General features: G+C 47.2%; 1 protein-coding gene across 1 annotated transcript; it reads right to left on the bottom strand.

The window, feature by feature from the left end:
• Positions 1-5694: 5694 nt before the first annotated feature.
• LOC121562705 lies at positions 5695-6769 on the bottom strand. The gene is made up of 2 exons (XM_041874900.2): positions 6236-6769; positions 5695-6104 (listed from the first exon to the last, which is right to left on the bottom strand). Exons 1-2 carry the CDS (start codon positions 6696-6698, stop codon positions 5695-5697), a joined length of 873 nt encoding a protein of 290 aa, XP_041730834.2. The 5' UTR covers positions 6699-6769.
• Between the last annotated feature and the right edge of the window lie 6140 nt (positions 6770-12909).

Raw genomic sequence — 12909 nt, 5'->3', positions numbered from 1 at the left:
CAAGATTTCTGGCTCCAACAGACCTGTAACTTCTTCTTTAAGAGGCTCCTCTGTCCTCCACTCGTTACCTGTATTAATTGCACCTGTTTGAACTTGTTATCAGTATAAAAGACACCTGTCCACAACCTCAAACAGTCATACTCCAAACTCCACTATGGCCAAGACCAAAGAGCTGTCAAAGGACACTAGATACAAAATTGTAGACCTGCACCAGGCTGGGAAGACTGAATCTGCAATAGGTAAGCAGCTTGGTTTGAAGAAATCAACTGTGGGAGCAATTATTAGGAAATGGAAGACATACAAGACCACTGATAATCTCCCTCGATCTGGGGCTCCACGCAAGATCTCACCCCGTGGGGTCAAAATGATCACAAGAACGGTGAACAAAAATCCCAGAACAACACGGGGGGACCTAGTGAATGATCTTCAGAGAGCTGGGACCAAAGTAACAAAGCCTACCATCAGTAACACACTACGCCACCAGGGACTCAAATCCTGCAGTGACAGACGTGTCCCCCTGCTTAAGCCAGTACATGTCCAGGCCCGTCTGAAGTTTGCTAGAGTGCATTTGGATTATCCAGAAGAGGATTGGGAGAATGTCATATGGTCAGATGAAACCAAAATATAACGTTTTGGTAAAAACTAAACTCGTCGTGTTTGGAGGACAAAGAATGCTGAGTTGCATCCAAAGAACACCATACCTACTGTGAAGCATGGGGGTGGAAACATCATGCTTTGGGGCTGTTTTTCTGCAAAGGGACCAGGACGACTGATCCGTGTAAAGGAAAGAATGAATGGGGCCATGTATCGTGAGATTTTGAGTGAAAACCTCCTTCCATCAGCAAGGGCATTGAAGATGAAACGTGGCTGGGTCTTTCAGCATGACAATGATCCCAAACACACCGCCCGGGCAACGAAGGAGTGGCTTCGTAAGAAGCATTTCAAGGTCCTGGAGTGGCCTAGCCAGTCTCCAGATCTCAACCCCATAGAAAATCTTTGGAGGGAGTTGAAATTCTGTGTTGCCCAGCGACAGCCCCAAAACATCACTGCTCTAGAGGAGATCTGCATGGAGGAATGGGCCAAAATACCAGCAACAGTGTGTGAAAACCTTGTGAAGACTTACAGAAAACGTTTGACCTGTGTCATTGCCAAAAAAGGGTATATAACAAAGTATTGAGAAACTTTTGTTATTGACCAAATACTTATTTTCCACCATAATTTGCAAATAAATTCATAAAAAATCCTACAATGTGATTTTCTGGATTTCTTTTCCTCATTTTGTCTGTCATAGTTGACGTGTACCTATGATGAAAATTACAGGCCTCTCTCATCTTTTTAAGTGGGAGAACTTGCACAATTGGTGGCTGACTAAATACTTTTTTCCCCCACTGTATATGGAATTGTTTTAAGAAAGTCCCATCAAGTATCATTTTGCTATTTGATTTGGAATTTTAAGACTCCTTGAGGTATGAAAACATATATATTAAAAAGGTATTTGATGAAAATTTTTATTTGGCCTTACTGCTATTAGCCCATACAAACACATTGAATAACAGATTCACTACATGGAACAACAGAAAGTCCTTACTGCTATTAGCCCATACAAACACATTGAATAACAGATTCACTACATGGAACAACAGATAGTCCACCCCCAAACAAATCTAAAGGAAGTTGGTTCTGAATTGTCTGTCCTATATCTGAGAGAAGAAGAAAGATCAGGAAACATTCATTATTTTATTTTACATGTATTTAACCCCATATTAGTGTGTAGCCCAAACTGTACAGACACCACAGACAGAAGTTTGAAGATCGGCGGTACCGACTTCAGACGAGTCCCAAGACACTTGTGGGGGTCGTAGAGCCTCACCTTTCCATAATAGTTTGAAGATCGGCGGTACCGACTTCAGACGAGTCCCAAGACACTTGTGGGGGTCGTAGAGCCTCATCTTTCCATAATAGTTTGAAGATCGGCGGTACCGACTTCAGACGAGTCCCAAGACACTTGTGGGGGCCGTAGAGCCTCATCTTTCCATAATAGTTTGAAGATCGGCGGTACCGACTTCAGACGAGTCCCAAGACACTTGTGGGGGTCGTAGAGCCTCATCTTTCCATAATAGTTTGAAGATCGGCGGTACCGACTTCAGACGAGTCCCAAGACACTTGTGGGGGTCGTAGAGCCTGACCTTTCCATAATAGTTTGAGGCCAAACCGATCGGACGCTACAGACGACTTTGTGAGAAGACCGATTTTCGGGACGTCTCCTGGTCTGACAAACACCGTTCTAGTGCTGTCACCTTTCACCGCAGATGCGGAAGTGTTACGTAGGCGGATGCAGTGGATTGAGACGCATCCAATGCAAAACAAAACAGATATCTCAAGTTTAAACTGACGGATTCTTATTATGCTAATTCAATTTCATTGACTCTAGGGGGTTAATGTGTCTGGACCCCAGGAAGAGTAGCCACTGCCTTGGCAGGAACTAATGGGGATCCATAATAAACCCCAGGAAGAGTAGCCGCTGCCTTGGCAGGAACTAATGGGGATCCATAATAAACCCCAGGAAGAGTAGCTGCTGCCTTGGCAGGAACTAATGGGGATCCATAATAATCCCCAGGAAGAGTAGCCGCTGCCTTGGCAGGAATTAATGGGGATCCATAATAAACCTCAGGAAGAGTAGCTGCTGCCTTGGCAGGAACTAATGGGGATCCAGAATAAACCCCAAGAAGAGTAGCCGCTGCCTTGGCAGGAACTAATGGGGATCCATAATAAACCCCAGGAAGAGTAGCTGCTGCCTTGGCAGGAACTAATGGGGATCCATAATAAACCCCAGGAAGAGTAGCCGCTGCCTTGGCAGGAACTAATGGGGATCCATAATAAACCCCAGGAATAGTAGCCGCTGCCTTGGCAGGAACTAATGGGGATCCAGAATAAACCCCAGGAAGAGTAGCCGCTGCCTTGGCAGGAACTAATGGGGATCCAGAATAAACCCCAGGAAGAGTAGCTGCTGCCTTGGCAGGAACTAATGGGGATCCATAATAAACCCCAGGAAGAGTAGCCGCTGCCTTGGCAGGAACTAATGGGGATCCATAATAAACCCCAGGAATAGTAGCCGCTGCCTTGGCAGGAACTAATGGGGATCCAGAATAAACCCCAGGAAGAGTAGCCGCTGCCTTGGCAGGAACTAATGGGGATCCAGAATAAACCCCAGGAAGAGTAGCCGCTGCCTTGGCAGGAACTAATGGGGATCCATAATAAACCCCAGGAAGAGTAGCTGCTGCCTTGGCAGGAACTAATGGGGATCCATAATAAACCCCAGGAAGAGTAGCCGCTGCCTTGGCAGGAACTAATGGGGATCCATAATAAACCCCAGGAAGAGTAGCTTCCCCACTAGAGAGAATGTTCCTTGTTTTACTGTCCTTGTGGGGACTTCTGGGAATTTTAGGTCGTCACGAGGAAAGAAGAACAAGACCACACACACAGACACAGACACAGACACACACACACACACACACACACACACCACACACACACACACGCTCCTGGTGAGAGGTTCAGTTGACCGGTAATAGGATGAGTCGTCACTAAGCTGATTAACGAGAGGATACACCCTCCACTGAACCCGGCTCCAAACTGCCTTGATACCGCTTACCGGGAGACTGGACCTGTCAACTGTTGACTCTCCAAACTGCCTTGATACCGCTTACCGGGAGACTGGACCCGCCAACTGTTGACTCTCCAAACTGCCTTGATACCCTTTACTGGGAGACTGTACCCGTCAACTGTTGACTCTCCAAACTGCCTTGATACCTCTTACTGGGAGACTGGACCCGTCAACTGTTGACTCTCCAAACTGCCTTGATACCCCTTACCGAGAGCCTGTACCTGTCAACTGTTGACTCTCCAAACTGCCTTGATACCTCTTACCGGGAGAACGTGAGAGATCACAGCACCCTCTAGGTGACAGGACTGATAACAGAAAGACCCTCTAGGTAACAGGACTGACAACAATAAGACTCTGTCCTTATTGTTTTGGAGTTTAATTCTTTAAAAGTCATCAAATACAATTAGCATAACATGAATAAACATTAGTTCGGAAGAGAACGATCTTAGCCAAATAGATTTTAAAGATATGAGTTTGTGATTTGTTAAAACTAAAGCGCAATTTTTCAAAAATGAAAAACCTTTTCAGCACTAAGTCTGGAGATGCTGAAGATGTGAAAAAGAACAGCGCCCGGACACAGGTAGACAGGTAGACCATCTAAACAGCCCCAGACACAGGTAGACAGGTAGACCATCTAAACAGCCCCAGACACAGGTAGACAGGTAGACCATCTAAACAGCCCCAGACACAGGTAGACAATCTAAACAGCCCCAGACACAGGTAGACAGGTAGACCATCTAATTAGCCCCAGACACAGGTAGACAGGTAGACCATCTAAACAGCCCCAGACACAGGTAGACAGGTAGACCATCTAAACAGCCCCCAGACACAGGTAGACAGGTAGACCATCTAAACAGCCCCAGACACAGGTAGACCATCTAAACAGCCCCAGACACAGGTAGACAGGTAGACCATCTAAACAGCCCCAGACACAGGTAGACAGGTAGACCATCTAAACAGCCCCAGACACAGGTAGACAGGTAGACCATCTAAACAGCCCCAGACACAGGTAGACAGGTAGACCATCTAAACAGCCCCAGACACAGGTAGACAGGTAGACCATCTAAACAGCCCCAGACACAGGTAGACCATCTAAACAGCCCCAGACACCCAAACTGTAGGTATCCAACGATGTGGACTGCAGTGGTCCCCAAAACATTCAATCGACAGTTCACACACAATATCAAAGCTATCCTCTTCCTCAATAAACCCTGACCTCTAACTCCTGACCTCTAACACCTGCCCTCTGACCTCTAACTCCTGACCTCTGACCTCTAACTCCTGCCCTCTGACCTCTAACTCCTGACCTCTAACTCCTGCCCTCTGACCTCTAACTCCTGCCCTCTGACCTCTAACTCCTGACCTCTAACTCCTGCCCTCTGACCTCTAACTCCTGACCTCTAACTCCTGACCTCTGACCTCTAACGCCTGACCTCTGACCTCTAACTCCTGACCTCTGACCTCTAACTCCTGACCTCTGACCTCTAACTCCTGACCTCTAACTCCTGTCCTCTAACCCGTAGCGGTCTCCAGTCCTCTCAGCCACTCAGTACACTTCATGGCTGTCCTCTGGTCCATCCATCCATCCTCCTCCTCCTCGTATTTATAACGATCATTAAGTAGCGATATCTTCACCAGGTGGCTAATGCCCCCATTAACATTACCTGCTCTAACACCGTTACTACCGCTTCTACTGCTGTCCAGTGAGCCGGTAGTACCGATGTTTACAGTATTCCCTCGGCGCGACGTTACCGGAGTCTGTCTGGGAACGGTAATGTTGCTGTTGGAGCTTCCGAGTCGGGGTTCCACCAGGGCGCTGCTTCCTGTTCTAGTCCCCATCCTGCTGGCTCGGAGCTTCTCACTGCTTCCTGTTCTAGTCCCCATCCTGCTGGCCGGAGCTTCTCCTGCTTCCTGTTCTAGTCCCCATCCTGCTGGCTCGGAGCTTCTCACTGCTTCCTGTTCTAGTCCCCATCCTGCTGGCTCGGAGCTTCTCACTGCTTCCTGTTCTAGTCCCCATCTGCCTCGAGCTTCTACTCTTCCTGTCTAGTGCCCATCCTGCTGGCTCGGAGCTTCTCACTGCTTCCTGTTCTAGTCCCCATCCTGCTGGCTCTGAGATCCTCACTGCTTCCTGTTCTAGTCCCCATCCTGCTGGCTCGGAGCTTCTCACTGCTTCCTGTTCTAGTCCCCATCCTGCTGGCTCGGAGCTTCTCACTGCTTCCTGTTTTAGGTACCATCCTGCTGGCTCGGAGATCCTCTTCTAACTCCACCCCCTGTGTCACCGACTCTCCGGAGCTTGAGGCAGGGAAGCTGCTTCTACCACCGGTGGAGCCATTACCGGACGGCAGTGACATTACCGGGAGTCTGTGGCCGGTTACCGGAAGTCTGTTTGACGGTAGCCAGGGGTTCCTGCCCTCCACCCATAACCCTGACGACACTGCACCTGAACCAAAACCACAAATAAAACCAAAATAAATTATCAAACTTTACAGTAATATCCATGATTATATATACACACATTTGAATTTCAATTAATCAAATCAACCAATCAAATGAAAGCAATGAGCCAATCACCTCTCCCCCTGATGGTGGGCAGTCTGCTGCGTGGTTGGCTCTTCCTGCCTAGCTGCCCGTTAACGGTCAGGTGTTCCCTCACCGAATTGCCGGTAACGTTAGTCTTCCCCTCCGGTAGTAACGGGGCCTTGGCCTTACCGGCTCTCACCGGGGTTACCTGGAGCGGTGGTGGCGACGTCGTCGTGGTGATACCTGTTCTGGTCCCTGTGACGGAGAGAGAGAAGATGGAGAAGCAGGATGGAGAGATGGAGGAGGAGGAGGAGGGGACAGGAGGGATGAAAGGCATCTTGACCAGACAGAGCAGGAGGTAAGACAGGAACTCTGTTTTACGGCTGAACAGACGGAGGAAAGGAATGGACAGATGAACAGACGGAGGAGAGAGGAAGAGAGGAAAAAGAGGAGTGGACGGAGCGGGTGGATGACCGAGAGGTATGGGAGGACCACCGGGAGCATGCTCCGCCATGCAGGGTCACACAGCACCTAACAGCGGGAACCGTTATCAGGCACCACATGCAGTGGAAATCACACGCCAGACACGCCAGGACCGCTCTGCTTCTTATCCTCTTCTGTAGAGGGTGTGGCCTGACAAATCCCCTGAACACACACACACACACATACACCTACACACTGACCTACACACACAAACAGGGAAGGTGTGAATGACCTCTCGTGTCCATAGAATGACTGATCCATAGAATGACTGACCATTGTGCACTCCAGCAGCTTCAAATGGAGGTGAGAGAGAGAGAGAGGTGGTGAGAGAGAGGAGGAGAGAGAGAGGAGGAGAGAGAGAGATTCCAGTAGCTTACAATGGAGGTGAGAGAGAGAGAGGAGGAGAGAGAGGAGGAGGAGAGAGAGGAGGAGGAGGAGAGAGATTCCAGCAGCTTCAAATGGAGGTGAGAGAGAGAGGAGGAGAGAGAGGAGGAGAGAGAGGGGAGGGGGGAGAGAGAGGAGAGAGAGGAGGAGGAGAGAGATTCCAGTAGCTTCAAATGGAGGTGAGAGAGAGAGGAGGGGAGAGAGAGAGGAGAGAGAGGAGGAGAGAGAGAGGAGGAGAGATTCCAGTAGCTTCAATGGAGGTGAGAGAGAGGGAGGAGAGAGAGGAGGAGCGAGAGGAGGAGAGAGAGAGGAGGAGAGATTCCAGTAGCTTCAAATGGAGGTGAGAGAGAGAGGAGGGGGGAGAGAGGAGAGAGAGGAGGAGAGAGAGGAGGAGAGAGATTCCAGTAGCTTCAAATGGAGGTGAGAGAGAGAGGAGGAGAGAGAGGAGGAGCGAGAGGAGGAGAGAGAGAGGAGGAGAGAGATTCCAGTAGCTTCAAATGGAGGTGAGAGAGAGAGGAGGGGGGAGAGAGAGGAGAGAGAGGAGGAGGAGAGAGGAGGAGAGAGATTCCAGTAGCTTCAAATGGAGGTGAGAGAGAGAGGAGGAGAGAGAGGAGGAGCGAGAGGAGGAGAGAGAGAGGAGGAGAGAGATTCCAGTAGCTTCAAATGGAGGTGAGAGAGAGGAGAGAGAGAGAGGAGGAGAGAGACACTCACACACACGTGTAATCCATGTTTGCCTGCCTCACGTGGTGGAGGTAAAGATTCAATTAAAGGATAAAGGGACTAAAATAGCTCTTTTTCCCCCAGTCAACAGTCAGGCCAACGTCTGCAATGGCACCCTATCCCCTATACAGCGCACATAGAACTCTGGCAGAAAGTAGTGCACTATATAGGGAATAGGGTGCCATTCTCTGGTCTAAAGTAGTGCACTATATAGGGAATAGGGTACCATTCCTCCGGTCTAAAGTAGTGCCTATATAGGGAATAGGGTACCATTCTCTGGTCTAAAGTAGTGCCCTATATAGGGAATAGGGTACCATTCTCTGGTCTAAAGTAGTGCACTATGTAGGGAATAGGGTGCCATTCTCTGGTCTAAAGTAGTGCACTATATAGGGAATAGGGTGCCATTCTCTGGTCTAAAGTAGTGCACTATATAGGGAATAGGGTGCCATTCTCTGGTCTAAAGTAGTACACTATATAGGGAATAGGGTGCCATTCTCCGGTCTAAAGTAGTGCCCTATAGGAATAGGGTACCATTCTCTGGTCTAAAGTAGTGCCCTATATAGGAATAGGGTACCATTCTCTGGTCTAAAGTAGTGCCCTATATAGGGAATAGGGTGCCATTCTCTGGTCTAAAGTAGTGCACTATATAGGAATAGGGTGCCATTCTCTGGTCTAAAGTAGTGCACTATATAGGAATAGGGTGCCATTCTCTGGTCTAAAGTAGTGCACTATATAGGAATAGGGTGCCATTCTCCGGTCTAAAGTAGTGCCCTATATAGGAATAGGTACCATTCTCTGGTCTAAAGTAGTGCCCTATATAGGGAATAGGGTACCATTCTCTGGTCTAAAGTAGTGCCTATATAGGGAATAGGGTGCCATTCTCTGGTCTAAAGTAGTGCACTATATAGGGAATAGGGTGCCATTCTCTGGTCTAAAGTAGTGCACTATATAGGGAATAGGGTGCCATTCTCTGGTCTAAAGTAGTGCACTATATAGGGAATAGGGTGCCATTCTCTGGTCTAAAGTAGTGTACTATATAGGGAATAGGGTGCCATTCTCTGGTCTAAAGTAGTGCACTAGATAGGGAATAGGGTACCATTCTCTGGTCTAAAGTAGTGCCCTATATAGGGAATAGGGTGCCATTCTCTGGTCTAAAGTAGTGCCCTATGTAGGGAATAGGGTGCCATTCTCTGGTCTAAAGTAGTGCCCTATATAGGGAATAGGGTGCCATTCTCTGGTCTAAAGTAGTGCCCTATATGGGAATAGGGTGCCATTCTCTGGTCTAAAGTAGTGCCCATATAGGGAATAGGGTGCCATTCTCTGGTCTAAAGTAGTTCTAAATAGCCCTATATAGGGAATAGGGTGCCAATTCGGGACTGCACACTCATCTGTTGTTTATCACTATGGAGTATCACTCTCCAGATCATCTGTTTTTTAACACTATGGCGTATCCCTCTCCAGATCATCTACTATATATTATTCTATAACATTAATCTATCATGATGATTTAAAACACTACTCCTCAAGGGGCACTCCTAGCAGGGTCAATCCCCCAGGCAGTGTCAACAGAACAGGCAGGCCTATAGGGTGCTTCAGGGGTATTTCGTGCAGAGCAAACTGTACTTGGTGGTACAGGAACCAAAACATGTTGAAACCACTGATCTAGACTAGTGATGGCTAAGCAGTGAAACTGGCTTCCAGGTCAAATTCAAATCTGGACTTTGAAGCCAATTCCACTGCTTTTTCACTTCTAGGCCTAACAGCACTGCTAAGACAGCTGTAGTGTATTCACTAAGAACCAAACAGAACCAAACAGAACCAGAGGTAAACAGAACCAAAGGAAAACAGAACCAAACAGAACCAGAGGCAAACAGAACCAAAGGCAAACAGAACCAAACAGAACCAGAGGCAAACAGAACCAAAAAGAACCAGAGGAAAACAGAACCAAACACAACCAGAGGCAAACAGAACCAGAGGAAAAAAGAACCAAACCAGAGGAAAACAGAACCAAACAGAACCAGAGGCTAACAGAACCAAACAGAACCAAACACAACCAGAGGAAAACAGAACCAAACAGAACCAGAGGCAAACAGAACCAAACAGAACCAGAGGAAAACAGAACCAAACAGAACCAGAGGCAAACAGAACCAAACAGAACCAGAGGAAAAAACAGAACCAAACAGAACCAAACGGGGAGGGATCTACCTGAATTTGTCCAAAAAGATACTCTTGTTTTTATTCCAAAACATTTTCCGTTTGTAGTAGACAGTTTCTGTTGCAAACCTTCTGCTGCTGTGTGTGACTAATGACTCCACCCCAGGCTAAAGGTACCTATGAGTCAGTGTTATGAGAAGACATTTCAGAGGTGTGACATGACAGGACACTGCTCTACAGTGTAGATGTATATACATATACAGTGGGGAGAACAAGTATTTGATACACTGCCGATTTTGCAGGTTTTCCTATTTACAAAGCATGTAGAGGTCTGTAATTTTGATCAAATCACATTGTACGATTTTTAAGTCATTCATTTGCATTTTATTGCATGACATAAGTATTTGATACATCAGAAAAAGCAGAACTTAATATTTGGTACAGAAACCTTTGTTTGCAATTACAGAGATCATACGTTTCCTGTAGGTCTTGACCAGGTTTGCACACACTGCAGCAGGGATTTTGGCCCACTTCTCCATACAGACCTTCTCCAGATCCTTCAGGTTTCGGGGCTGTCGCTGGGCAACACAGACTTTCAGCTCCCTCCAAAGATTTTCTATAGGGTTCAGGTCTGGAGACTGGCTAGGCCACTCCAGGACCTTGAGATGCTTCTTACGGAGCCACTCCTTAGTTGCCCTGGCTGTGTGTTTCGGGTCGTTTTTCATGCTGGAAGACCCAGCCACGACCCATCATCAATGCTCTTACTGAGGGAAGGAGGTTGTTGGCCAAGATTTCGTGATACATGGCCCCATCCATCCTCCCCTCAATTCGGTGCAGTCGTCCTGTCCCCTTTGCAGAAAAGCATCCCCAAAGAATGATGTTTCCACCTCCATGCTTCAAGGTTGGGATGGTGTTCTTGGGGTTGTACTCATCCTTCTTCTTCCTCCAAACACGGCGAGTGGAGTTTAGACCAAAAAGCTCTATTTTTGTCTCATCAGACCACATGACCTTCTCCCATTCCTCCTCTGGATCATCCAGATGGTCATTGGCAAACTTCAGACGGGCCGGACATGCTCTGGCTTGAGCAGGGGGACCTTGCGTGCGCTGCAGGATTTTAATCCATGACGGCGTAGTGTGTTACTAATGGTTTTCTTTGAGACTGTGGTCCCAGCTCTCTTCAGGTCATTGACCAGGTCCTGCCGTGTAGTTCTGGGCTGATCCCTCACCTTCCTTATGATCATTGATGCCCCACGAGGGGACATCTTGCATGGAGCCCCAGACCGAGGGCGATTGACCGTCATCTTGAACTTCTTCCATTTTCTAATAATTGCGCCAACAGTTGTTGCCTTCTCACCAAGCTGCTTGCCTATTGTCCTGTAGCCCATCCCATCCTTGAGCAGGTCTACAATTTTATCCCTGATGTCCTTACACAGCTCTCTGTTCTTGGCCATTGTGGAGAGGTTGGAGTCTGTTTGATTGAGTGTGTAGACAGGTGTCTTTTATACAGGTAACGAGTTCAAACAGGTGCAGTTAATACAGGTAATGAGTGGAGAACAGGAGGGCTTCTTAAAGAAAAACTAACAGGTCTGTGAGAGCCGGAATTCTTACTGGTGGGTAGGTGATCAAATACTTATGTCATTCAATAAAATGCAAATTAATTACTTAAAAATCATACAATGGGATTTTCTGGATTTTTGTTTTAGATTCCGTCTCTCACAGTTGAAGTGTACCTATGATAGAAATTACAGACCTCTACATGCTTTGTAAGTAGGAAAAACTGCAAAATCGGCAGTGTATCAAATACTTGTTCTCCCCATTGTATATATACACACACACACAGTGGGGAGAAAAAGTATTTAGTCAGCCACCAATTGTGCAAGTTCTCCCACTTAAAAAGATGAGAGAGGGCTGTAATTTTCATCATAGGTACACGTCAACTATGACAGACAAATTGAGAAAAATATTTCCAGAAAATCACATTGTAGGATTTTTAATGAATTTATTTGCAAATTATGGTGGAAAATAAGTATTTGGTCACCTACAAACAAGCAAGATTTCTGGCTCTCACAGACCTGTAACTTCTTCTTTAAGAGGCTCCTCTGTCCACCACTCGTTACCTGTATTAATGGCACCTGTTTGAACTTGTTATCAGTATAAAAGACACCTGTCCACAACCTCAAACAGTCACACTCCAAACTCCACTATGGCCAAGACCAAAGAGCTGTCAAAGGACACCAGAAACAAAATTGTAGACCTGCACCAGGCTGGGAAGACTGAATCTGCAATAGGTAAGCAGCTTGGTTTGAAGAAATCAACTGTGGGAGCAATTATTAGGAAATGGAAGACATACAAGACCACTGATAATCTCCCTCGATCTGGGGCTCCACGCAAGATCTCACCCCGTGGGGTCAAAATGATCACAAGAACGGTGAGCAAAAATCCCAGAACCACACGGGGGGACCTAGTGTATGATCTGCAGAGAGCTGGGACCAAAGTAACAAAGCCTACCATCAGTAACACACTACGCCGCCAGGGACTCAAATCCTGCAGTGCAGACGTGTCCCCCTGCTTAAGCCAGTACATGTCCAGGCCCATCTGAAGTTTGCTAGAGTGCATTTGGATGATCCAGAAGAGGATTGGGAGAATGTCATATGGTCAGATGAAACCAAAATATAACTTTTTGGTAAAAACTCAACTCGTCGTGTTTGGAGGACAAAGAATGCTGAGTTGCATCCAAAGAACACCATACCTACTGTGAAGCATGGGGGTGGAAACATCATGCTTTGGGGCTGTTTTTCTGCAAAGGGACCAGGGACGACTGATCCGTGTAAAGGAAAGAATGAATGGGGCCATGTATCGTGAGATTTTGAGTGAAAACCTCCTTCCATCAGCAAGGGCATTGAAGATGAAACGTGGCTGGGTCTTTCAGCATGACAATGATCCCAAACACACCGCCCGGGCAACGAAGGAGTGGCTTCGTAAGA

Source organism: Coregonus clupeaformis, unplaced genomic scaffold, assembly GCF_020615455.1.
Source record: "Coregonus clupeaformis isolate EN_2021a unplaced genomic scaffold, ASM2061545v1 scaf1559, whole genome shotgun sequence".
NCBI classification, from domain to species: Eukaryota; Metazoa; Chordata; class Actinopteri; order Salmoniformes; family Salmonidae; genus Coregonus; species Coregonus clupeaformis.
The sequence above is the reverse complement of the archived record's forward strand: the minus strand, read 5'-3'. Positions and strand labels throughout refer to the sequence as shown.